Raw genomic sequence first — 27,999 nt, 5'->3', positions numbered from 1 at the left:
AAATAAATATACAAAAATTTACATTTTATATACACGCTATACTTACTACTGTTGATAACATGAGCAAAAAAAAGTAAATAAAATTAGAACATTAAAAAAGCACACGCTTCCTATATGTCAAATGTGGTTAATCGCGCGTTAAATAAAATTAAAACAAAACAAATAAAAGCATAAGATAAAACCAAATAAAAGATGAACTTAAACTATAACCATTATTGTAATGTATGTACGTATATGATGTTTGATTTACTATGAAACCCGTTGCATACTTCCACAGAAATCGCCATCGTGAGGAAAGACCTCTCGGTTGAGCGGCGGAAAGGTAGAAAGGAAATGTCGGACGAGTCCGAAGAGGAAGAGATCATCGAGAGCATTCTAAAGAGACTGAAAACGTACAGGCCGAAAGAGCAGTACGAGAGAGTGACCGAAGAGAACGCAGAGTCTAGGGCGGAGTCTCCTAGGGAGTATGACAAGACGTTGCCCTGCGAGACGTCGGAGAACGTCAGCGAGATTGTATCGTACTCGCAGACGGCCGACATGCTGATATCAGACAGTCGAAACGACGAGAAAGCTCGAGTTAAAATCGAAACGTACAACTCCCTGCAAGAAAAGCAGGTGATGTTCCAAGAGAAGGAGATCGACAGTACTGAGAGGCAGCACTTGCTGGCGTTTGCCAAGCCACAAATATCACCCGTGCATCCGTTCGAAGTGAACGAAGTGTCGGCCCAAATCCACGCCAGTGACTTTACGTCCAAGAGCGATTTCTTATCGGTACTTCCCAAAAAGTCTTTGACTTTCCACGATAGTTTTATGACCACCGAAGCTACCGCCAGCGACGACGTGACCGCCTTCGATAAGTTTAACGTCGCGAAAGATCGCGCCAGTACGGAGATCATTCTGCAAGAGGCGGTGAACGTACAAGAACCGACAGTGTCTCAAAAAGAAGACACTTGTGAAGCGTTCAAACGGGCCGAAGGGGCCACGGCCAGCGAAGAGTTCGTATCGCAGCGATCCATCACGGTGACGGTCGTCAGCGAAGAGACGAGAGAGGGTACTCTACCCGACATGATAAAAGAAAAATCCGTCAGACCGAACATCGGCATGTCCACGATGGAACCTTTGGAAGTTAGCCAAGTGTTCGTTGACGATAAATCGGGCAAGTATTATCCGGAACTCTTCGTACCTACCGAAGTGGCCACGACCAACGTCACCGTAGCGAAAGAGCTGATAACCGAAGTGACGAACGCGCCCGAGTTCGAAGGCGACCTCTCTTCTCTCAAACTACCGCCGTCCCAAGAAGCCGATATCGCCCTCAATTTGGACGAAGGCATCATCATATCCGAGCACGATATCCGAGACAAAGAAGACGCATTGCAAGAAACCATAGCGCCGTCGCTCTTAGAAGCCACGTCGGAATACTCTCTCTTGAAGAGCGTATCTAGTTTCATACCGGACGTTCAAATGAAAGAGTCGATATTGCACAAGAAAGAATTCGAAGGAAAGAAAGTAGACATTGATTTGATTCAGCAAGAACACGTCACCAGCACCGAAGTGGTGATCGACGAAGCGGAAGACGCTTATTCGAGTAAAGCGAAGGGCGGAGAGAAAGCGAGCGCTTCTTTCGATCTACTCGAAGCCGGAAACGTGATGACGGTAAGCATTCATGAGACGGAAACCGACTTGACGCCTCAGTCGAAGACGAAAGAGGCGACGGCCGAAATCAGCTTCAATACCAAAGAACCCATATCGACGACGGAAATTCAAAGCCTTTTAGATTCATCCGATTTCGACCGCAAACTAAAAATAGAAGGCGAGAAGCCGTGCGCTTCCATAGAACCATACAACGCCCAGATCGTCTCTTTTACTACATCGCACGAAGGCGAAGTCCAATCCGAGTTCGAGATTAAGAAATCTTCGCAGGTGATCACTAATTTCACTACGAACGAAAGCGTAAGCGTCACCGATACGTCGGCAGTGGAAGCCGAGAAACCGTTCACTGTAGCAGCTGGCCCTGTGTCTCAAAAGAGCGCAATGACTCCGACGCATTCTTTAAAAACGTCAACGGTAGAAGAAGTAAATTTAGCTTCCAACACGGGCATATTTACCGACAACAGAGCGTTGGAAATGTACGCTAAGCAAAAACACACCTTCCACACCGAGTTCACCACGGAAGAAGCGATTCCGTCTGAGAACGTCCAATATTCGGAAGAGAACAAAGTCGTCGACGTGAAGGCGGAATCCGAAATTTCCGAACACACCGCGTGTAATATCACACAAGTGGTATTCGGCGACAAAGAGAAATCGCTGGTCGCGGAAGAGTTGCCCAACGAAAGGTTCGCCAAGTGCGACATGTCAATTGACCACGTAATAGCCACGACTTCGGAAGTTACGCCAGAGCCGTTGGCCGCTTCTTTCGAGAGAGAGATCAACAAGACAGAGAAAGCGGAAGCGTACCAATCCACGATGCGTTCCATCGTCGTCAGCTCTCAAGAGCCGGTCGAAGTCGGAAGTCATTTAGAGGACTTTAAAAGGCCAGACGAAAAATCGCTGTCGCTCGTCATGAACGACGAGACTCACATTCCCATCAAAGTATCGCAGGTGATAAGTGAGGAGACGGAGAGTTCTTTCGAACGCGTCGCTTCTCAAACGTACAAGGCTCAGATGGGAGATATCTCCGGAAGGCATTTGCCGTTATCTTCGGAAGTTGTGGCGAACGCGGGTATAGGATACATAGAATCGGACGCTTTGCCTCTGCAGACGGCCAATCTGTCGAGCGATCTCTTCAGCGAACTGCAGATAACGCAGACGGATATCGCAGAATGCGAAACTGCGATGGAAGCGGCGAGCAAGCCTGCGACCAAAGAAGCAGAACTTGCGTTCGTTCCAGACACTGGACTCCAAATCGAAGAAGTGATCGCTCACGCGAACGCATCCGAGCTGTCCGAGTTCAAGCGACCCGCCGACGAATCTGCCAGCTTCTCCATTCCGGAAAGAGAAGCGATCGTTTTGCAAGAAACGCTCTCCGCCGGCAACGTCCAAGATATGATCATAGAAGCTATCAAAAATGAAACCGCCAAAGCGCAGAACGACGCGCTCTCTATCGCTCTTTCTAGCGAAGTGATAACGGCCGAATCCGAAGGCGCCCACAAGGAAGGCAGAAAGCCACAAAACGTCTCTGTAACGTCCGGTTTTGTAGAGAAGGAAGGATTCTCCGTGAGGGAGGTCATCGTGGAGATGAAAGAGTCCGCTTTGAAACTCGCGGAAGCAGTTGACGCGGCGTCCGCCACGCGAAACGTGGATGCCGCCGGAAGAGTGGCCTTGAAATCCGAAACCATAGTGTCTCACAAGACGGAAGAACTGAGCGTGAAAGACGAAGCACAATGCGTGGCCGAAACCGAGCACGTGCTTCATACCATCCTGGAGCGCTCTGAATGCGTGACTCAAGAAAGAGAAGGTTTGTTGAACATATCGAACGTAGATCTTAGCAAACGCGCCGAAATGGACATCACAGAAATCGAAAGCTTGTCGACTTCCGTCGTATTTGCGGACGACAAGGAAGTAGAGTTCAAACACCCGGACAAACCGAAAGAATCGTCGGCCACGTCCTACGTAGTATCGCTACAGAGCTCCCTTAAAACGCAGATCGTTCCCGGTAACACCTTTACTGAGTTCGAGTCGCAAACAGTACCCACTACCACGGCTAACCTACAACACACTTTGCTAACGTCGATTATCGGAACGAACGTTTCCATAGGTGAGGTAGAGGGACGCCTCGTCGGAGACGCGCTGCCGGAACGCAAACGAGCGGAGACTTCGCTCAGCGGCGTACCGGTGGCTACTATCACGGAGACTCAAATCCAAGACAGCGAATACGAACTAGTCACACAACCTGTCAACGCCACAGAAATGACACAGGCTCGCACAGAGCACCGCGAAAAGTTCGTGGCGCAAAGAACAGAAATACAGACCACAGACGTGACCGCGGATATAGAACACGCTCCGACGAAAATGTCGGAAGCTCAGTCATCACACTGCGCGTTTGAAACCGTCCTACAGACGAAACAGACCATAGCGGAGAAAGAGAGCGAGTTCGAAGGCTCCTTCGTCTCGAACCAGATGAGACCTGACGTGACCTTCGAACTGGAACAATCTCTCAACATCACAGAGACATACTTGCAAACGGAAGACTTGAGTCAGAGACAGGAGGAGATACCCGCATACAAAAACGTCACCGAAAATACCTTCTCTAAATACATACCAGACATGAGGGTGGCCGAAAAATCAGAAATCATAGCTTCGCACAAAACTACAGACTTTGCCGTCAAAGACGACATATCTTACAGAGCCGACACGCAACACATTCCACTCTCGACCGTAGAACGATCGGAATGCGTAACCGAAGAGAGAGAGGGCATTCTAAACATTCCTCAGTTGGAAACTGTAAAACAGGCTGGAGTGGACATTACAGAGAAAGAAGGATTACTCACTTCCATCACTTTAGCCGAAGACAAAGAACACGAACTGGCCAAAATTGACTATCCCAAAGAAACTTCGGCCACATCGAACATCATACCGCTGCAGAGCTCTCTCAAAACTCAAATCATTACAGGAAACACTATTGCGGAATTCGAAACGCAAACAGTGCCCACCACGACGGCCAACTTACAGCATACTCTGTTATCTTCGCTCATCAACACTAACGTCTCAGCTACCGAATACGAACGTCCTCTTTTCGAAGAGGCTTTGCCTGACACTAGACACGCAAAAACGACAGTCAGCGGCGTACCAGTCGCAACGGTCACCGAAACTCTTATACAGGACAGCGAATACGAACTCATCACGCAACCGGTGAACGCGTCCGAAACTATGCAAACTAAATTAGAGTACACAGAAAAAATAGTAGCGCAAAAAACTCAAATAGAGACTCAAGACGTCGCCGCCGATTTCGAACATAAACCGGCGAAGGCTCTCGAAGCTCAGAGTTCGCACTGCGCGTTCGAAAGCATCCTACAGACCAAGCAAGTGGTTGCGGAGAAAGAATCTGAATTCGAAGGGAGCTTAGCATATAGTCAAAAGAAGCCGGATGTATCGTTCGAGTTGGAGCAGTCCGTCAACGTCTCGGAGACCTACGCGGAGACCGAAGACCTCAGCCAAAGACGGGAGGAGATACCGGCGTACAAGTCGGTCGCGGAAGACGCCAGCGTCACTAAATACATTCCCACTATGAAAGTAGCCGAAAAGTCTAGAGTCTTTGTTTCCGTCGAAACGACGGACTTTAGCGTAGATACGGAGCACGCTCCTTGCGTTGCAGACGCGCAGCATATCCCACTTTCTACCGTAGAGCGAACCGAATGCGTGGCCGAGGAGAGGGAAGGTACGTTAAGTATACCGCGTTCACAAGTAGGTAAACACGCAGACATGGATATCACTGAAAAGGAAGGGCTATTCACATCAATCACAATCGCAGAAGACAAAGAGGACGAGTTGAGTCACTTTGACAAACCGAAAGAAACGTCGGCCACGTCAAACGTCATACCTTTACAGAGTTCCATTAAAACACAAATTGTGACCGGCAATACGATCGCAGAATTCGAAGCACAGACAATACCAACCACGACCGCCAGTTTACACCATACACTACTTACCTCATTGATAAACACAAACCTGTCGATAGCCGAGGTCGAAGGTGTCCTACACAAAGACGCAACACCAGACTCGAAGCGCGCCGAGGCTTCGCTCAACTGCGAGCCCGTCGCGCTCATCACAGAGACTCGGGTACAAGACAGCGAGGTAGACTTGCGAGCGGTCACAGCCGCCGAGACGATGCAGGCACAAATAGAATTCTCCGACAAACCAGTCGCACAACAGACAGAAATCACGACAGAAGACATCACAGTAGACTTGGAACACAAAACGGCCAAAACCGCAGAGGCCCAACAATCACACTATCCGTTCGAAGCCATTTTACAATTCAAACAAATCACAGCCGAGAAAGAGTCTAAGTTCGATAGCGCATTAAAATACGCAGAAAAACTACCTGACGTTTCGTTCGAGCTCGAAAAGTCCGTCAACGTTCGCGAAACGTTCGCCCACGACGAACACGTGGACGCGCAGCGAGATATACCCGAATTCCAATCCATTACGGAAGAAACGAACATCAGCAGCTACATACCTAATGTCATACGAGTAGCGGAAAAGTCAGAAATCATCACATCCAATAAAACGTCCGACTTTGAAATCAAATCTAACGTTACGTACAACGCTGACGCTCAGCACATACCTCACTCTACCGTACAACGTTCGGAATGTATAGCGCAAGAGAAAGAAGCCGACTTGGCCGTTCCGCGCTTAGAAGTCGGCAAGCATGCCGGAATTGACGTCGAAGAAAAAGAATCCTTACAAACCTCGTTCATTATTGCGCAAGACAAAGAGGAAGTCATGAAAGAACCGGACAGACCCAGCGAGTCTTCCGCCACTTCCGACGTTGTTCCGATCCAAAGCTCTTTGAAAACTCAAGTAGTCGCCGGCAACACCGTGAGCGAATTCGAAGTACAACCAGTAGCCACGACCACCGCCAACTTCCGACACTCGCTACTCACCTCTTTGATCAACACAAACGTAGACACCGCGGAAGCTGAAGGCGCGCTTGACAAAGAGTTCCTGCCAGATCAAAGATTCGCCGAAACTTCGTTAAAATGCGAACCTGTCGCATTAATAACGGAAACTCAAATTCAAGACAGCGAATACGAACTCGTAACGGAACCGGTCAAAGCCTCCGAATCCACGCAAGCCCATATAGAAATAGCCAACAAGATTGTAGCTCAAAAAACAGAAATTGAAACACAAGACATAACTCAAAACTTAGAACACACAATTACAAAGACTCGAGAAGTCAGACCCACACACTATCCGTTCGAGGCTTTATTGCAAACCAAACAAATCACGGCTGAGAAAGAGAGCGAGTTCGAGAAGAGCGTATTCTACAAAGAGAAGAAACCGGAAATCTCGTTCGAACTCGAGAAATCCTTAAACGTCTCGGAAGTTTTCTCTCAGGACGTTGAAATGAAACAGGAAGAAATACCAGAATTCAAAACTGCCACCACTAATATTAAAGAATCCGTTCCTGAAATGATGAAAGTGGCACAAAAAACTGAGGTGTTGCCGGAAGATTCTATCGAAAATGTAAAAGAAGTAAGTTTTACATCTCAAAAAGCGCATATGGAAGCTATTCCACAAGAACCGTATTCTTGCCAGGAAGTTCGCGTAGAAGAGAGCGAAGAGAGCTTAGAAACTTCTCAAGAGCGTCAAATTAAAAACGCTAATGTCAACATAGACCATAAAGAGCATATTAACGTCAGTTCTATAATTTGCGCCGATGCAGAATTAGACTTAAGTGCGTTTAAATTGCCAACCATGGAAAAAGCTCAAACTAATATTTACACTCAAAAAGTTGCAGAAAAGACTGAGGTGGTTTGTGACGACGTACCGGATGAACTGAAGCACTTCGAACCCATAAAGAGCACAGCGCACAAAACAGATCACTTAACACTAAATAGCATAGAAAACACAGAATCAATAGTTAACGAAAAAGAAAGTACTTTCACAGATTCTTTAGCGCCCGAAAAGAGGTACGCTAATGTAGACGTTCAATTAGGAACTTGTATAATAACTAGCGAAGCTTGTGTCTCCGAGAAAGAGAAGCAAGAGGAATTCGCTTCGGAGAAACCGTTCGTTGCTACTGTTACACAAACACAATCGGATCACGTTACGGTGTCGGAAAATGTTCTTCCAGAATCGGAAGATTATTTTCAAGGGAAATTCAAGGCCCTCGTTTCGACCGCCGCACAAAATATTCAAGAATTGTATACTAAAACTATCACAGAAACGATGGTGCAGAATAAAGAAGGGTCATTCGATGAGTTCAGTGCGCCTGAGTCTAGGTTTGCAGAGCCCAAACTCGGAACTCACGATATGCTGCAACAATCGATCGTAAGTGCTGAAGAATCATTGGGAAGCGTCACAACACTCGAAAGCAAAACAGATAACATTACCGTACAACATAAACCGTACTCGAGCGTTTCGGAAATGATCACTTTAGTAAATGAGAAAGAGGCTCCTTTAGAAGCCAAGGGCATCATTAACGCCCAAAGCGCGGAAGTTTCTATTGAAGCTAAGACCAGCATAAACGTTAGCGAGGTTACACTTCAACAACCAGAATTAGACGAAATCATTACTCCGCAAATGAAACAAGTCAACGCTCTACCCTCAGTCACTGGCAAAGAAATAGCGCAAGTGCAAGAAAATGATTATATGTGGTCGATCGATAAACTTAAAGAGGAGAAGACAGAATATTCGAAGGCCAACGTTACGCAAGATCAACAAATCAGCGTTTCCACGACTGAACCTGTTGTAGAAGAGCTAACTACCGATTTGAGCGAAGCTAAAGTGCAAGATGTGAGCAAAGCTAAGACTCACTTGGTCGAATGCAACAGCTTAGTCGTTTCTAAAGAAATCGTCGAAGAGGTAGAAGACGATATTGTAATGCAAAAGCATCCAGATAAGACAAAAGCACAAGTCGAATTCGCTAGTGGAATTGCTTTGGTGCATTCTTTGGTCAGCTCTCAAGAAAGGCCCATAGCTTTTGACAAGCTTCAACTGAATGAAGCGCAAGTAAATATTAAACAACAATTAGTGGAAAGTTTAACGGTGACTGAGAGCATGATACACGAGACAGAAGAGAAGAGAACTCCAGATTTCCATATGAAGGAGTGCAAACCATCACAGAGCATAGATCAATTCTTGAGCGTCGATGTATCTGAAGTGATTCCTAACGCACAAGAAGAAACATTGACGATAGAATCCGCTAAATTCGCATCGGTAGATACCAACATAATCCCCAATACCTCCTTGGCTACTAGCGAAGTTAGTACAGAACAAGACGTGCAATACATTTCTAAACGGAAGGTGGACGAGGCAACAGCTGACGTCGAATATGTCGAAGGAACTGGAGTTTGCGTTTCTGAGAGTTTTGTGAACGACACGGAAACAGAATTGGAGGAGCACACTAAGCTTCTGACACAGACCGCTAACGTGACACTTAAAGAGATCAGCGGATTGACCGTTTCTCAGATAAGAACGCACGAAAGAGAAGAATCGCTGCCTAGTCCTGTAACGGCCGAAAATAAAACGGCAACGGCTAAAATTACCGGTTTTCCAGTTGTACAGAGCGAAATCGTCACGACAGAAACAGACGTTGAGAAAATGGATATTAGCGAGCAGCTAACAAGTCAGGCTACGTTCAAGAGAATTGAGTCAAAGCATATTTCGTCGTATGAAACTCCGATTTATACTCATGAAGGCGAACTACCTATCGAGGAGCTGGGCGTGCCTTGTAAAGTCAGTAGTACGTTTGAAAACTTTTTAACTAGCGGAATGACTTTGGATGTGGTGATAGGTGATAAAGAACAAGAAAAAATATATATCAAGCCGGAATTGAAACAAGGTTCTCTTGAAATAGAACCGTCTTCCGCAGTACAAAATTCAGATCAAATAATCTTAGAGACTATCGAAACTGACAAAGAAACATTAGTAAAGAACACAGTAAAAATATTGCCAACACACACTGAATATACTAGCTTGACACAAGAAGAAGTAATTTTGGAAGATAAAGATTTTGAATTTCAGCGCAAAAACGTTCCTACGCAAAAAGCTGAGGTTATTTACACAGAGACTAAGGGTTTGACGGTGATCGAAACGTTCCCTCAATATGACGATAGTGATATAGAGAAGCTTAAACCATTAGAAGAATTCGCGAGCGTTGATTTCATTCAAAAAACAGCGGCACTGCTTACAGAAGTAGTGCCGAACCAAACCACTAAAGACTTCACTACCACAAAAAGAGATTCCAAACATGCAATACCACAACAACAAAAACCCAGTGAACCCATCAGTGTCGAGGAATACACAACCCATGACAACGCAGTCCCATTCGAGACATCCACTGAGACAAAGAAGGCGGCCGTGACGCTAAACAAACACGAAAACATACTGATTGACCAACAGACCGTATACCAACAAGAAGGTGAGTACCAAAATAAGTTAAACGCGAATCGGGCGCCGGTAGGAAGATTCCGCAACGGTAGGGAAGGGTGGATAGGGTCACATATCACTCACACACTCACACCGCTCACTGTTAGCTATACAGAGAACACACATCACAGACGAACACAGAGATATAAGAAAAATAACAAGAATAACACCAACAATAACAATCAACCCAATCCTAACACTAACGCGCCGACAATTCTAACGAATGTTTCTTGACATTTACAGATGACGGGCAAAAAACACTACATCAATCACATTACAGTATTAAACAATTTAATTTAACCCAATCGGGGGAACCAAACCGCGTCCAACGGAACGATCAATCTTTGGTCCAAATCAAACCGAACGATGACTCACAATTCCCAATATCCGAAATACAAGGTAAGGCCAAGAAAACTAAACGAAGAATCGTCAAGAAGGATCTCGGTGATACACTAGAAATCACTGATATTTTAACCGTGGAAGAAGAAGGGCAGCAACCGGTGACAACAGTCACCGTAGAGGTGATGGACAGAGACACCGAAGTGCCCGAACAAGAAACCAAAGAATACGCTGAAAAGGTAACGGAAGAAATCATCACCGACGATAGTGGCGAACCATTGAAAAAGGTCACCAAAAAGAGAGTCATTAAAAGATCGCGCGGCAAGAAAGCCGAAGTAACCACAATCACAACTGTCGCTGAGGGCGATCAAGAACCGTTGACCACAATCGACGTTCAAGAAGTAGACGGGTCTAGTAAACCAGAAAGTACTACAGAACAACCGGTAATTGTGGAGGAATTGCCAGAAATAATTGAAACTATATTAACGGAAGACTCTAAAGGTATAGTGCACAAGAAAACCGTTAAAAAACGGAGAATTAAAAACATCAATAGAATCACGGAAATAGTAACAGTCCAGGATAATGACGAAAAACCAGTGACTACTATCTGCGAACAAACCCCAGAAGAATCTAACATTTCTGCAGAAATTGCAAAGTTGCCAGATCTAGTCAAAGAAAGAGCAGTTATAGTTGAAGAACTACCAGAAGTAGTGACCGTGACTGAAGTATTGACTAATAAAGGTCCGCAAAATAAAGTAGAAAAGAAGAAGATTATTAAAAAGAAAAGGGGGCGCAAAGAGATAGTCACCGAAATCGTCACTATTCAACATGGCGAGGAAGAGCCGTTCACTACCGTTAGTGTGGTAGAGCGCGACATAGACGAGGAGAAGTCTATGGATGTGAAATCTACACTTGTCGAAGAATATCCTGAAACAGTGACTATAAGTGAGGTACAAACGCACGAAGGGAAAGTTCATAAAAAGAAAATAAATAAACGAGTAATTAAAAAAGATCTGGGGTCGCGACAAGAGATAACTGAGATAGTTACAGAGCAAAATGAAGACGAACTTCCCACCACTACAGTGAATGTTCGACATGTCGATACAGAAATATTTGAAACAACGCCACTGGAAAACTTCTGTTTGCCCAAATTTGAACCGAGCGTGACGTCAGCTAACAAAACAAAGCTAATAAAGGTTAAGAAAAGCATTGTCACTTCCCTGTTGGCCGACACTAAGCCGATACCTTCAGATGAAACAGAGGCAGAACAAGTCGTGGAAGAAATAATTACAGACAAATATGGTAAGCGTAAAAAGAAAACGATTAGAAAACGAATTGAGAAAAAAGAAGGAAAGAATGTCGAAACAACTGTTGTAGAAGAACAGATTATACCAGAAATAACTGATGAGTTTACAGAACCGGAAACGGATAAGGTAGAAATCACTGAATATCCAGAGGAAATCGTCGAAGAGGTCACACCCGACATTACCGACAAACGTAAAACAGTTACGAAGAAAAAAATTGTTAAAAAACGCATTAATAAAAAGGGTGACGTACTTACCACTACAACAATTGTTGAAGATCAGGTAACACCATTTGATATCGATGAAGTAAAACCAATCATTGCCGAACTTGTCGAAGAACCAGTCCAAGTATCTGAAAGCACCGAAACTCAAGTTATCGAAGATAAGGGAGTTAAGCGCAAGAAAATTATCAAAAAGAAAATCATCACAAAGATAGTTGACGGAAAGGAGCAAGTGTCGGAAATTGTAACGGTGGTTGATTCCACAGTACCGACGGAGGACAGTGCACCCGAAGAATCGAGTGTTACAATAGAAGAAATCACCGATCTTCCAGAAATACCATATGAAGAGGCAATAGAATGTGACGAAACTTCTGAAGAAGTTATTGTGACTGAAACTAGTAGTGAGGAACCCGGAACCAAAAAAATTATAAAAAAGAAAATTATTAAAAAGAAGAAAGATGTCAAGGATAGGTCCAAAATTGACAAGCCAGAAGACGAAAGCAATGATATCATCGCGATAGAAGAAATCGCTCCATTTGTTGTTCACAAAGTTAAAGCTCAAGTTGTAGAAGACTTTCCGGAAACGATTAAGGTGACGGAAATTAAAACATATATTGAACAACTTAAGCCGAAAAAGATTAGCAAACGAATTGTTAAAAAGGATCTGGGTCCCCAAGAAGAAATAACGGAAATAGTTACGGTGGAAGAAGAAGGGCAAAAACCCGTTACCACTGTCACCACACAAGTAATCGATAAAGAAGAAATTGAGTCTCTTGAGGAACTTGTTCCAGACGATAAACTACCACTTGTTACTGAAGAAGTTAAGATGAAAAAGAAATTAGTTAAAAAGAAAGTAACAAAAACTTTTGTTGATGGTAAGGAAATCTCTCTTCCTCTGCAAGAAGAAATCGTACCGATAGTAGAAGAATATCCTGAAGAAACTGTCGATGAAGTCATTACTGACGAACTCGGTAAACCGGAAAAACGGTCAACAACTAAAAGAGTCATTACAAAAACTCGAGGCAAAAAATCGGAAGTTACAACAATTACGACAGTGGCTAGGGGTGTAGAAACACCTGTCACGACAATCGAAATTGAAGAGGTAGACGAAGAGAATCTTCCTAAATTCATTCCGGTTTCAGTACAACCAACTGTTGTTGATGAATTACCGGAAACGACTGAAACGGTGGTGGTACAAGATTCGAAAGGAACCACGCACAAGAAAATTACCAAAAAAAGAAGAATCAAGAAGGTGGTCGACGGAAAAGAGCAAGTTACTGAATTCGTGACAGTTCAGGAAAACGAGGAAAGTCCCAAGATTACAATTCATCAATTGACCCCGACCGACAAATTAGCCGAAGATACTGAACATGAAACAAAAGAATACTCTAATCAAGAAGAATCAATGCCGATAGTAGAGGAGTATCCTGAAGAGACTGTTGATGAAATTATCATTAACAAGGTCGGTAAACCAGAAAAGCGCTCAACAACTAAAAAAGTTATTAAAAAATCTCGAGGAAAAAAATCAGAAGTTACAACAATTACAACAGTGGTTAAGGGTGTAGAATCACCTATTACAAGAATAGAAATTGAAGAGGAGGATGAAGAGAATCTTCCTGAATTCATTCAAATTTCAGAACAACCTACTGTAATTGACGAACTGCCAGAAGCGACCGACGTTGAGGTTATAAAAGACTCGAAAGGAAACGTGCACAGGAAAATTATCAAGAAACGAAAAATCAAGAAGGCGGTCGACGGAAAAGAGCAAATAACTGATACTGTGGAAGAAGAGGAACATTCTGAATTAATTCCAATTTCAGAACAACCAACTGTTGTTGATGAATCGCCAGACGCGACTGTAATAGAAATCATAAAAGACTCAAATGGAAATGTGCATAAGAAAATAATTAAAAAACGAAGAATCAAAAAGGTAGTTGACGGAAAAGACCAAGTTATTGATATTGTTGAAAAAGAAAATGTTCCTGAACTAATTGCGATTTCAGAACAGCTAACGGATGTTGATGAATTGCCAGAAACCACTGAAATAGAAATCGTTAAAGACTCGAATGGAACCGTACACAAAAAAATTACTAAAAAACGACGAATTAAAAAAGTGGTTGACGGAAAAGACCAAGTAATTGATATTCTAGAAGTAGAAAGTGTTCCTGAATTAACTCAAATTTCAGAACAAATTGTTTGTGATGAATTACCGGAAACGACTGAAACTGTGATCACAGAAGACTCGAAAGGAACCGTGCACAAGAAAATTATCAAAAAAAGAAGAATCAAGAAGGTGGTCGACGGAAAAGACCAAGTTACTGAATTTGAATTTCAGGAAGATAAGGAATATCCCAATATTGCAATTCATCAACTAACCCCGATCGAAAAAGTAACGGAAGCGACTGAGCAAGCAACGGAAGAATTCCCTAATCAAGAGGAAACAATGCCAATAGTAGAGGAATATCCTGAAGAAACAGTCGATGAAATTATCATTAACAAGGTCGGTAAAGCTGAAAAGCGGTCAACAACTAAAAGAGTTATTAAAAAATCCCGAGGAAAAACATTGGAAGTTACAACATTTACGACAGTGACTAGGGGCGTAGAAACGCCTATCACAACAATCGAAATTGAAGAAGTAGAAGAAGAGAATCTCCCTAAATTCATTCCAATTTCAGAACAGCCAATTGTTGTTGATGAATTACCGGAAACGACTGAAACGGTGATCACAGAAGACTCGAAAGGAACCGTGCACAAGAAAATTATCAAAAAAAGAAGAATCAAGAAGGTAGTCGACGGAAAAGATCAAGTTACTGAATTCGTGACAGTTCAAGAAGACGAGGAAAGTCCCAAGACTACAATTCATGATCTTACTCCAATCGACAGTATAGTTGAAGAGCCTAAACATGAAACCAAAGAATTTGCTGAAACGGTAACAGAAGAAATAGTTAACGACGATAGTGGCGAACCTTTGAAGAAGGTCACTAAAAAAAGAGTCATTAAAAGGTCGCGTGGCAAGAAAACCGAATTAACTACCATCACAACAGTCGCTAAAGGCGATCAAGAACCGTTGACCACAATCGACGTTCAAGAAGTAGACGAACCAAGTATACCAGAAAGTGTTACAGAACAAGCGATGATTGTGGAAGAATTGCCTGAAACTACTGAAACTATCTTAATGAAAGACTCAAAAGGCATTGTGCACAAGAAAATCATTAAAAAGCGAAGAATCAAAAATATCGATAAAATCACAGAAATAGTAACGGTTCAGGATAATGACGATAAACCAGTGACTACTATACGCGAACAAAGCTCTGCAGAATTTAGCGTCGCTGATGAAGTCACAAAATTGCCTGCTCTAACCGAAGAGAGAGCAAATATAGTGGAAGAACTTCCAGAAGTAGTGATTGTATCTGAAGTATTGACGGACGATGGTCCGCAAAAGAAAGTAGAGAAGAAAAAGATTTTAAAAAAGAAAAAGGGGCGCAAAGAAGTAGTCACCGAAATCGTCACTATTCAACACGGCGAGGAAGAACCGTTCACTACCGTCAGTGTGGAAGAATACGACATAGATGAGGAAAAGCCTTCGGATGTGAAATCAACCCTTGTTGAAGAATATCCGGAAACAGTTACCATAAGTGAGGTGCAAACGAACGAAGGTAAAGTTCATAAAAAGAAAATAAATAAACGGGTTATTAAAAAAGACCTTGGATCGCAACAAGAGATAACCGAAATAGTTACAGAGCAAAATGAAGGCGAACTTCCTACTACAACAGTGAACGTTCGACATGTTGATACAGAAATATTTGAAAATACGCCACTGGAAAACTTCTGTTTGCCCAAATTCGAACAGAACGTGACAATCGCTAGCAAAACTAAACTGAAAAAGGTTAGGAAGAGCATTGTCTCTTCTCAATTGGCCGATTATGAACCGACATTTTCAGATGAGCCAGTGGCTGAACAAGTCGTGGAAGAAATAATCACAGATACGTCTGGTAAGCGTAAAAAGAAAACGATAAGAAAACGAATTGAGAAGAGAGGAGGAAAGAATGTCGAAACAACTGTTGTAGAAGAACAAATTATACCAGAAATAACTGACGAGTTTACAGAACCGGAAACGGATAAGGTGGAAATCACTGAATATCCAGAGGAAATCGTTGAAGAGGTTACTCCCGACATTACCGACAAACGTAAAACAGTTACGAAGAAAAAAATTGTTAAAAAACACGTTACTAAAAAGGGTGACGTACTTACTACTACAACAGTTGTTGAAGATCAAGTAACACCATTCGACGATGATGAAGTAAAACCAATCATTGCCGAATTTGTCGATGAACCAGTCCAAGTATCTGAAAGCACCGAAACTCAAGTTATCGAAGATAAGGGAGTTAAGCGCAAGAAAATTATCAAAAAGAAGGTCATCAAAAAGATAGTTGACGGAAAGGAGCAAGTGTCGGAAATTGTAACAGTGGTCGATTCCACAGTACCGACGGAGGACAGTGCACCTGAAGAATCGATTGTTACGATCGTAGAAATCACTGATCTCCCAGAAATACCTTATGAAGAGGCAATAGAATGTGACGAAACTCCTGAAGAAGTTATTGTGACTGAAATGAGTAGGGAAGAACCCGGATCCAAGAAAGTTATCAAAAAGAAAATTATTAAAAAGAAGAAAGTCTTCAAGGATATGTCCGAAATTGACAAGCCAGAAGACGAAGATATCATCACGATTTCTAAGACAACGGAAGACACAAACATTACTGAATTCAATCCCACAATAAATGTAGCCATAAAGTCTCGAGAGCTCGTTTCGACAGACTTCAGCGTAAACAAGGAGCACGCTCCTTGTGTGACCGATCATGTTCCACTTTCTACCATAGAACACACTGATTTCGAAGCTGAGGAGAGGGAAGGTATGTTAAATATACCAAGTTCACAAGTAGGTAAACACGCAGACATGGATATCACTGAAAAGAAAGATCTTTTCGCATCTAACACAATCGTCGAGTTGAGCCACTTTGACAAACCGAAAGAAATGTCGGTCAAGTCAAATGTCACACCTCTCCAGATAACAAATCCATATCAAAGTCATACCAAAACACACATTGTAACCAGCAACACAATCGCAGAATCCGAAGCACAGACAATACCAATCACGCCTGACAGTTTACACCGTACACTATTTACCTCTTTGTTAAACACAAACCTGTCGATAGACGAGGTAGAAGATGGCTCACACAAACACACAACACCAGACTCAAAATTCACCGAGACGTCGCCCATCTGTGAGCCTGTAGTGCTCGTCGTCGAGACTCTGGTACAAGACAGCGAGGTAGACTCGAGGGCGATCACAGCCGCCGAGATAATAACCCAGGCCCAAATAGAATTAACCGAAAAGCCAGTTGCACAACAAACAAACTTCAATATAGAAGGCTTCACAGTAGACTTGGAACACGATTCGACCAAAATTGCAGTGGCCCAACAAACACACTATCCATTCGAAATTTTACAATCCAAACAAATCACTCCTGAGAAAAAATCCACGTTCGACAGCACACTAAAATACACAGAAAAACTACCTGATACTTCCTTGAAGCTCGAAAATCTTCTCAGCGTTTGCGAAACATTCGCTGTGAGCGATTATTTCGAGAATGCACATTTAGAACCTCACATAGAAACAGCCAACAAACACGTAGCTCAAAAAATAGACATTAAAACACAAGACATAACCCAAAACATAGAACACACAATTACAAAAACTCAAGAAGTCAAACCTACACACTATCCGTACGAAGCTTTGCAGCAAACTAAACAAATCGCCGCTGAAAAAGAGTCTGAGTTCGAGAAGAACGTCTTCTACGAAGAGAATAAACCGAATATCTCGTTTGAGCTCGAGAACTCTTTAACCGTTTCGGAAGTTTTCTCTCAAGGTTTCGAAATAAAACAGGAAAAAATACCAAAATTCAAAACTGCCACCACCGAGATCAAAGGAGCCGTTCCTGAAATGATGAAAGTGGCACAAAAGACTGAAGTATTGCCAGAAGATTCTGTCGATAATGTAAAAGATATGAGTTTTACGTCTCAAAAGGCGCATTTGGAAACTATTCCACAAGAACCATATTCCTGCCATGAAGTTCACGTAGAAGAGAGCGAAGAGAGCTTAAAAACTTTTCAAGAGTGCCAAATCAAAAACGCTAATGTCAACATAGACCATAAAGAGCATATTAACGTAAGTTCTATAATTTGCACCGATGCAGAATTAGACTTAAGTGTGTTCAAACTGCCAACCATGGAAAAAGCTCAAGCTAATATTTACACTCAAAAAGTTGCAGAAAATACTGAGGTGGTTTGTGGCGACGTACCAGAAGAACTAAAGCACTTTGAACCCTTAAAGAGCACAGCGTACAAAACAGATCATTTAACACTCAACACAAAACCAATAGATAACGAAAAAAAGAGTACTTTCACAGAAACGGAAAAATCCGAGCTCGCAACTCGAGATCTTACGAAGAATATCACATTAGTGGACGATAAAGTTACTCATTTAGAAGCTCTTAAATTTGAAAACGCTGAAGTTTATCTAAAAAGAAAGACTAGCGAGGTCACACCGCAACAACAAGGGTTATCTGAAATCGTTACTGACCAGGTTGAACAAGTTAGCGCTCTTCTCTCAGTCGTTGGCATAGAGATAGCTCAAGTGGAAGTAAACGACTATGTGTGCTCCATCGATGAACTAAAACAGGAAAAGACAGAATATTCCAAGGCCAACGTTATGCAAGATCAACTAATCGGCGTTTTCACGACTGAGCCTGTCGTAGAAGAGCTAACTACCGACTTGAACGAAGCTAAAGTGCAAGACATGGGCAAAGCTAAGACTCATTTGGTCGAACGCAACAGTTTGGTAGTTTCTAAAGAAATTGTCGAAGAGGTAGAGGATGATATTGTATTGCAAAAACATCCAGATAAGACAAAAGCTCGTATAGAATTCACTAGTGAAATTGCTTTGGAAAATTTTTCGGTCAACTCTCATGAGAGACCCGAAGTTATAAATAAGCTTCAACTGAATGAAGTGCAAGTAAATATAAAAAAACAATTAGTGGAAAGTTTAAAGGCGATTAAGAGTATCGTATCAGAGAAAGAAACTCCGTTACAGAGCATAGGACAAGTTTTCGGCGTCGATGTATGTCAAGTGATTCCAAGCGAACAAGAACAGACGTTAACGATAGAGTCCGCTAAATTCGCATCAGTAGATACCAACATTATTCCCAATACCTCCCTGGTTACAATCGAAGTTAGAACAGAACAAGACGTTCAAAACATTTTTAAACGGAAGGTGGACGAGGTGAAAGCTGACGTCGCATACATTGAAGGAACAGGAGTTTGCGTTTCTGAAAGTTTCGTAAGCGACACAGAAACAGAGTTGAAAGAGCACTCTAAACTTCTGACTGAGAACGCTAACGTGACACTCAAAGAGATTCATGGATTGACTGTGTCTCAGATAAGAACGCACGAGAGAGAAGAATCTCTATCTAGTCCAGTAACGGTCGAAAATGAAACGGCAACGTCTAACGTTACCGGTTTTCCAGTTGTAGAGAGTGAAACAGACATTGAGAAAATGGATACCAGCGAGCAGCCAAAGAGTCAGGCCATGTTTAAGAGAATTAAAGTAATCAGTGATAAAGAACAGGAGAAGGAATATATCAAGCCAGAATTAAAACGAGGGTATGTTGAAATAGAACCATTTTCCGTACTACAGAATTTAGATCAGATAATCTTGCTGAATATTGAAACTAATGTAGATTCATTGAGTAAAAACAAAACAATAATATTTCCAACTCAAGAAGAAGTAATTTTGGAAGGTAATGATGTCGAATTTCAGAGCGATAGCGTTCCAACGCATCAAGCGGATGTTATTTACGCAGAATCTAAGAGCTTAATGATCTTAGAAAAATTTCCTCGATATGACGACAGCAATATAGAAAATATTAAGCCTTTAGAAGAATTTACAAACGTTAATATCATTGAAAAAACTGCAGCTCTGCTCACGGAAGTGATGCCAAAACAAACCATTGAAGATTTCAACGCTATAAAGAAAGACACTAAACACGCTAAACCACAACAACAAAAACCTATTAGCGTCAAAGAACACACAACCTATGACATCGCAGTCCCATTCGAGACATCCACCGAGACAAAGAAGGCGACCGTGAGGCTAAACAAACACGAAAACATACTGATTGACCAACAAAGTGTATACCAACAAAAAGGTGAGTACCAAAATAATAATAAAATCCTCTATCAGCGAGTCGGGTGCCGCAACGTAAGAAACGAGTGGATAGGTTTACATATCACTCACACACTCACAACGCTCACCGTCAGATATACAGAGAACAAACACAACAGATGAACACAGAAATATAAAAGAAATAACAAGAATAACACCAACAATAATATACAACCCAATCCTAACACTAACGCGCCAACTGTTCTAACGAATATTTCTTGACATTTACAGATGACGGGCAAAACACACTACATCAATCACAATACAGTATTATACAATTTAATTTAACTCAATCGGGAGAACAACTCCCCGTCCAATGGAACGATCAGTCCTTAGTAAAAAAAGAACCATCCGATGACTCGCAGTTCCTTATATCCAAAAAACAAGGTAAGACCAAGAAAACTAAAAGGAAAATCGTCGAGAAAGATCTCGGTGACATGCTAGAAATCACTGAGATTCTAACCTTGGAAGAAGAAGGGCAGCAACCGGTGACTACGGTCACCGTAGAAGTGATAGACAGAGAAACCGTAGTGCCCGAACAAGCAACCAAAGAGTACGCTGAAAAGGTAACTGAAGAAATCATCACCGACGACAGTGGCGAACCATTGAAAAAGGTCACCAAAAGGAGAGTCATTAAAAGGTCGCGCGGCAAGAAAGCCGAAGTAACCACAATCACAACTGTCATTGAGGGCGAACAAGAACCGTTGACCACAATCGACATTCAAGAAGTAGACGAGTCTAGTAAACCAGAAATTGGTACAGAACAACCGGTAATTGTGGAAGAATTGCCAGAAACAACTGAAACTATATTAACGGAAGACTCTAAGGGTGTAGTGCATAAGAAAACTGTTAAAAAACGACGAATTAAAAATATAAATAGAATCACAGAATTAGTGACAGTCCAGGAAAATGATGATAAACCAGTGACAACTATGTGCGAACAAACCCCAACGGAAGTAATCTCTGAAGAAATTACAAAGCTGCCAGATCTAGTCAAAGAAAAAGCAGTCATAGTTGAAGAACTTCCAGAAGTAGTGACCGTGACTGAAGTATTGACTAATAAAGGTCCACAAAATAAAGTCGAAAAGAAAAAGATTATCAAAAGGAAAAAGGGAGGGAAAGAGGTAGTCACCGAAATCGTCACTATTCAACAGGGCGAGGAAGAGCCGTTCACTACCGTTAGTGTGGTAGAACACGACATAGATGAGGAAAAACCTACGGATTTAAAATCTACACTTGTCGAAGAATATCCGGAAACAGTGACTATAAGTGAGGTACAAACGCACGAAGGTAAAATTCATAAAAAGAAAATAAATAAACGGGTAATTAAAAAAGATCTAGGGTCGCGACAAGAGATAACCGAGATAGTTACGGAACAAAATGACAATGAACTTCCTACTACTACAGTGAGTGTTCGACACGTCGATACAGAAATATTTGAAACTACGCCTCTCGAAAACTTCTGTTTACCCAAATTTGAACCGAGCGTGATGATAACTGGCAAAACTAAGCTAATGAAGGTTAAGAAAAGCATCGTCACTTCCCTGTTAGCCGACACTGAACCGATACTTTTAGATGAAACAGAGGCTGAGCAAGTCGTGGAAGAAATAATCACAGATAAATCTGGAAAGCGTAAAAAGAAAACGATAAGAAAACGAATTGAGAAGAGAGAAGGAAAGAATGTCGAAACAACTGTTGTAGAAGAACAAATTATACCAGAAATAACTGACGAATTTACAGAACCGGAAACGGATAAGGTGGAAATCACTGAATATCCAGAGGAAATCGTTGAAGAGGTCACACCCGACATTACCGACAAACGTAAATCAGTTACGAAGAAAAAAATTGTTAAAAAACACGTTACTAAAAAGGGTGATGTAGTTACCACTACAACAGTTGTTGAAGATCATGTAACACCATTCGACGTTGATGAAGTAAAACCAATCATCGCCGAATTTACCGAAGAACCATTCCAAGTATCTGAAAGCACCGAAACTCAAGTTATCGAAGACAATGGAGTTAAGCGCAAGAAAATTATCAAAAAGAAGGTCATCAAAAAGATAGTCGACGGAAAAGAGCAAATGTCAGAAATTGTAACAGTGGTCGATTCTACAGTACCGACGGAGGACAGTGTACCCGAAGAATCGAGTATTACAATCGAAGAAATCACTGATCTTCCAGAAATGCCTTATGAAGAGGTAATAGAATGTGACGAAACTCCCGAAGAAGTTATTGTGACTGAAACGAGTAGTGAAGAACCCGGAACCAAAAAAGTTATCAAAAAGAAAATTATTAAAAAGAAGAAAGACGTCAAGGATAGGTCCGAAACTGCCAAGCCAGAAGACGAAGGCGAAGATATCATTACGATAGAAGAAATCGCTCCATTCGTAGTTCACAAAGTTAAAGCACACATTGTAGAAGATTTTCCTGAAACGATTAAGGTAACGGAAGTTAAAACATATGTTGATCAATCTAAGCCGAAAAAGATTAGCAAACGAATAATTAAAAAGGATCTGGGTCCCCAAGAAGAAATAACGGAAATAGTCACGGTGGAAGAAGAAGGGCAAAAACCCGTTACCACTGTCACGACACAAGTAATCAATAAAGAAGAAATTGAGCCTATTGAAGAACTTGTTCCAGACGATGAACAACCACTTGTTACTGAAGAAGTTAAGATGACAAAGAAATTAGTTAAAAAGAAAAAAAGGCAAGGAGAAACCGTACCGATAGTAGAAGAATATCCTGAAGAAACAGTCGATGAAGTCATCACTGACGAGCTCGGTAAACCGGAAAAACGGTTAACAACTAAAAGAGTTATTAAAAAAACTCGAGGTAAAAAATCGGAAGTTACAACAATTACTACAGTGGCTAAGGGTGTAGAAACGCCCGTCACTACAATCGAAATTGAAGAAGTAGAAGAAGAGAATCTTCCTAAATTCATTCCGATTTCAGTACAGCCAACTATTGTTGATGAATTACCGGAAACGACTGAAACTGTGATCACAGAAGACTCGAAAGGAACCGTGCACAAGAAAATTATCAAGAAAAGAAGAATCAAGAAGGTGGTCGATGGAAAAGATCAAGTTACTGAATTCGTGACAGTTCAGGTAGACGAGGAAAGTCCCAAGACTACAATTCATGATCTTACTCCAATCGACAGTATAGATGAAGTGCCTATACAAGAAACAAAAGAATTCGTTGAAACGGTAACGGAAGAAATAGTCAACGACGATAGTGGCGAACCATTGAAAAAGGTCACTAAGAAAAGAGTCATTAAAAGGTCGCGCGGCAAAAAAACTGAATTAACAACCATCATAACTGTCGCTAAAGGCGATCAAGAACCATTGACCACAATCAACGTTCAAGAAGTTGACGAACCAAGTATACCAGAAAGTGTTACAGAACAAGCGATGATTGTGGAAGAATTGCCTGAAACTACTGAAACTATCTTAATGAAAGACTCAAAAGGCATTGTGCACAAGAAAATCATTAAAAAGCGAAGAATCAAAAATATCGATAAAATCACAGAAATAGTAACGGTTCAGGATAATGACGATAAACCAGTGACTACTGTTTGTGAACAAACTTCTGCAGAATTTAGCGTCACTGATGAAATCGCAAAATTGCCTGCTTTAGCTGAAGAGAGAGCAATCATAGTTGAAGAACTTCCAGAAGTAGTGATTGTTTCTGAAGTTATGACGAACGATGGTCCGCAAAAGAAAATAGTGAAGAAAAAGATTTTAAAAAAGAAAAAGGGGCGCAAAGAAGTAGTCACCGAAATCGTCACTATTCAACACGGCGAGGAAGAACCGTTCACTACCGTCAGTGTGGAAGAATACGACATAGATGAGGAAAAGCCTACGGATGTAATATCTACGCTTGTCGAAGAATATCCAGAAACAGTGACCATAAGTGAGGTACAAACGAATGAAGGTAAAATTCATAAAAAGAAAATAAATAAACGTGTAATTAAAAAAGACCTTGGGTCACGACAAGAGATAACCGAAATAGTTACAGAGCAAAATGAAGGCGAACTTCCTACTACTACAGTGAACGTTCGACACGTCGACACAGAAATATTTGAAACTACGCCTCTAGAAAACTTCTGTTTGCCTAAATTTGAACCGAGCATGACAACAGCTGGCAAAACTAAGTTAATGAAAGTTAAGAAAAGCACCGTCACTTCCCTATTGGACGAGACTAAGCCGATACTTTCAGATGAAACAGAGGCTGAGCAAGTCGTGGAAGAAATAATCACAGATAAATCTGGAAAGCGTAAAAAGAAAACGATAAGAAAACGAATTGAGAAGAGAGGAGGAAAGAATGTCGAAACAACTGTTGTAGAAGAACAAATTATACCAGAAATAACTGACGAATTTACAGAACCGGAAACGGATAAGGTGGAAATCACTGAATATCCAGAGGAAATCGTTGAAGAGGTTACTCCCGACATTACCGACAAACGTAAAACAGTTACGAAGAAAAAAATTGTTAAAAAACACGTTACTAAAAAGGGTGACGTACTTACTACTACAACAGTTGTTGAAGATCAAGTAACACCATTCGACGATGATGAAGTAAAACCAATCATTGCCGAATTTGTCGATGAACCAGTCCAAGTATCTGAAAGCACCGAAACTCAAGTTATCGAAGACAATGGAGTTAAGCGCAAGAAAATTATCAAAAAGAAGGTCATCAAAAAGATAGTCGACGGAAAAGAGCAAATGTCAGAAATTGTAACAGTGGTCGATTCTACAGTACCGACGGAGGACAGTGTACCCGAAGAATCGAGTATTACAATCGAAGAAATCACTGATCTTCCAGAAATGCCTTATGAAGAGGTAATAGAATGTGACGAAACTCCCGAAGAAGTTATTGTGACTGAAACGAGTAGTGAAGAACCCGGAACCAAAAAAATTATAAAAAAGAAAATTATTAAAAAGAAGAAAGACGTCAAGGATAGGTCCGAAACTGCCAAGCCAGAAAACGAAGGCGAAGATATTATCACGATAGAAGAAATCGCCCCATTCGTAGTTCAGAAAGTTAAAGCACAGGTTGTAGAAGATCTTCCTGAAACGATTAAGGTGACGGAAGTTAAAACATATGTTGAACAATCTAAGCCGAAAAAGATTAGCAAACGAATAATTAAAAAGGATCTGGGTCCCAAAGAAGAAATAACGGAAATAGTCACGGTGGAAGAAGAAGGGAAAAAACCCGTTACCACTGTCACGACACAAGTAATCGATAAAGAAGAAATTGAGCCTCTTGAAGAACTTGTTCCAGACGATGAACAACCACTTGTTACTGAAGAAGTTAAGATGACAAAGAAATTAGTTAAAAAGAAAAAAAGGCAAGGAGAAACCGTACCGATAGTAGAAGAATATCCTGAAGAAACAGTCGATGAAGTCATCACTGACGAGCTCGGTAAACCGGAAAAACGGTTAACAACTAAAAGAGTTATTAAAAAAACTCGAGGTAAAAAATCGGAGGTTACAACAATTACTACAGTGGCTAAGGGTGTAGAAACGCCCGTCACTACAATCGAAATTGAAGAAGTAGAAGAAGAGAATCTTCCTAAATTCATTCCGATTTCAGTACAGCCAACTATTGTTGATGAATTACCGGAAACGACTGAAACTGTGATCACAGAAGACTCGAAAGGAACCGTGCACAAGAAAATTATCAAGAAAAGAAGAATCAAGAAGGTGGTCGATGGAAAAGATCAAGTTACTGAATTCGTGACAGTTCAGGAAGACGAGGAAAGTCCCAAAATTACAATCCATGAATTTACTCCAATCGACAGTATAGGTGTAACACCTATAGAAGAAACCAAAGAATATGCTGAAACGGTTACAGAAGAAATAGTCAACGACGATAGTGGCGAGCCTTTTAAAAAGGTCACTAAAAAGAGAGTCATCAAAAGGTCGCGTGGCAAGAAAGCCGAATTAACTACAATCACAACTGTCGCTAAAGGCGATGAAGAACCTTTGACCATAATCGACGTTCAAGAAGTAGATGAATCTAGCATACCAGAAAGTTCTACAGAACAGATGATTGTGGAAGAATTACCCGAAACTACTGAAACCATATTAACGGAAGACTCTAAAGGCAAAGTACACAAGAAAATCGTTAAAAAGCGTAGAATTAAAAATATCGATAGAATTACGGAAATAGTGACGGTTCAGGATAATGACGAAAAACCAACTACTACTATTCGCGAATTAACCCCTGCCGAATGTAGCGTTCACGCAGACAAACAGTTGAACATACCTGAATTAAAATCCTTGCAAATCGCTCAAGACAGTGTGGAAGTCTTGAAAGAACTGGATAGACCCAGTGAGATTACCGCCAACTTACAACGCTCATTACTCACTTCTTTAATCAACACCAACGTAGCTACCGCAGAAGCGGTAGGTGCGCTCGATAAAGCGTTTTTACCAGATCAGAGATTTGCCGAAACTTCATTAAAATGCGAGCCTGTCGCAATTATAACAGAAACACATATTCAAGACAGCGAATATGAACTCATAACACAACCGGTCAAAGCGTGCGAATCCACGCAAGCTCATTTACAAATAGCCGACAAGATCGTAGCACAAAAAACAGAAATTGACTTACTAGACATAACCCAAAACTTGGAACACACAATTACAAAGGCTCAAGAAGTCAAACCCACACAATCATACGAGGCTTTGCAACAAGCCGAACAAATCACATCCAAATCAATAAAACAAATTATCAAAAAAACAAAAATTAAAAAAGTGGTCAACGGTAAAGATCAAGTAGTTGAAATTGTAACAGTACAAGAAAATGAGGAGAGTCCCGAAATTATAATACGTCAAGAAACTCTTGATGATGTAGAAGTAACTGAATTACCCGAATTGGAAGAAGATGTCGAGAAGATGCCAGAAGTAGTTACTGTTACAGAAATCGTTACAAATGAAGGTCCACAAAAGAGAACAGAAAAAAAGAAAACTATCAAAAAGAGAAAGGGACCTATAGAAGAAGTTACCGAAATCACTATTGTGCAGAAAGGTTCAGAAGAACCGATTACTACCGTAAGCGTCACATCACACACAATAATTACAGATGAAACCAAAGAACAACCCTCAGACACACAAGAGACACCAAAAACAGACCAAAAAGAAACATCCGGTAAGCCAAAGGTAAAAAAACCGAAAGAAGTCAAAAAACCCGAAAACATACTCATTCACAAACCGACAATCCAAGACGAAACATTACCGCTCACTGAAGAAACTATAGTAATACCAGAATTCAAAATTCAACCACAAGAACCTAAATCATCACTATATGACACACCGTACGAAAAAGTAGTACAAACACAAGGTAAAGACTTATTTTTTTATCGATTGACATCTTTTTTATATAGGATATTTATTTTATATATATCTTTACATACATCCGGGGGCGGTCTGTGAGAGAAGCTGCATAGTATTTTGAAAGTATCGAATTGTTGTACATTAATTTTTTTCAATAGCAAATTCTTCATGTACCAAAAATAACAATTAAAATGACCACGAGTTGTAAGTTTATATTTTTGTAAGAATTAACGATTCATAAGATATGAGCATGTAATAATAGCATTAAGAAGTGAAAAGGAAAGCAAATAGTATGATCCTCAAAATATTACAAAAAACGATACATTAAACAATAGCTCCTTATTAATACACAACAGATCACATCAAGCACATGCGAATAGTTTGACATTTTTAAGAATATCACTATGCATCACCTCGCAAGCCGC

The 27,999-nt window shown here is 41.3% G+C and overlaps 1 protein-coding gene and 1 long non-coding RNA gene across 3 annotated transcripts in view; one reads left to right on the top strand and one right to left on the bottom strand.

Annotated features, from left to right (window-relative positions):
* Window positions 1-27,999, bottom strand: part of LOC148234641 (uncharacterized) — a 58,936-nt gene that overhangs the window by 14,066 nt on the left and 16,871 nt on the right. The window contains exons 4-6 of one of the 2 annotated variants that reach the window (XR_015809834.1): window positions 24,759-24,857; window positions 16,205-16,299; window positions 11,990-12,084 (exon numbers count right to left, since the gene is read on the bottom strand). This is a non-coding gene — a long non-coding RNA (uncharacterized LOC148234641). The remainder of the gene's footprint in view (window positions 1-11,989; window positions 12,085-16,204; window positions 16,300-24,758; window positions 24,858-27,999) is intronic. The other variant, XR_015809835.1, reaches the window with a different exon arrangement.
* LOC148234642 (titin-like) overlaps window positions 1-27,999 on the top strand; it is a 102,377-nt gene that overhangs the window by 58,593 nt on the left and 15,785 nt on the right. The window contains 3 exon segments of the mRNA XM_088187246.1: window positions 278-10,081; window positions 10,333-16,863; window positions 20,466-27,581. Coding sequence (XP_088043372.1) covers window positions 278-10,081; window positions 10,333-16,863; window positions 20,466-27,581 — 23,451 coding nt within the window.

This window comes from Plectrocnemia conspersa, unplaced genomic scaffold, assembly GCF_051122295.1.
Source record: "Plectrocnemia conspersa isolate PC_06_02 unplaced genomic scaffold, ASM5112229v1 ptg000005l, whole genome shotgun sequence".
NCBI classification, from domain to species: Eukaryota; Metazoa; Arthropoda; class Insecta; order Trichoptera; family Polycentropodidae; genus Plectrocnemia; species Plectrocnemia conspersa.
This window is presented reverse-complemented; position numbering and strand designations above follow the sequence as displayed.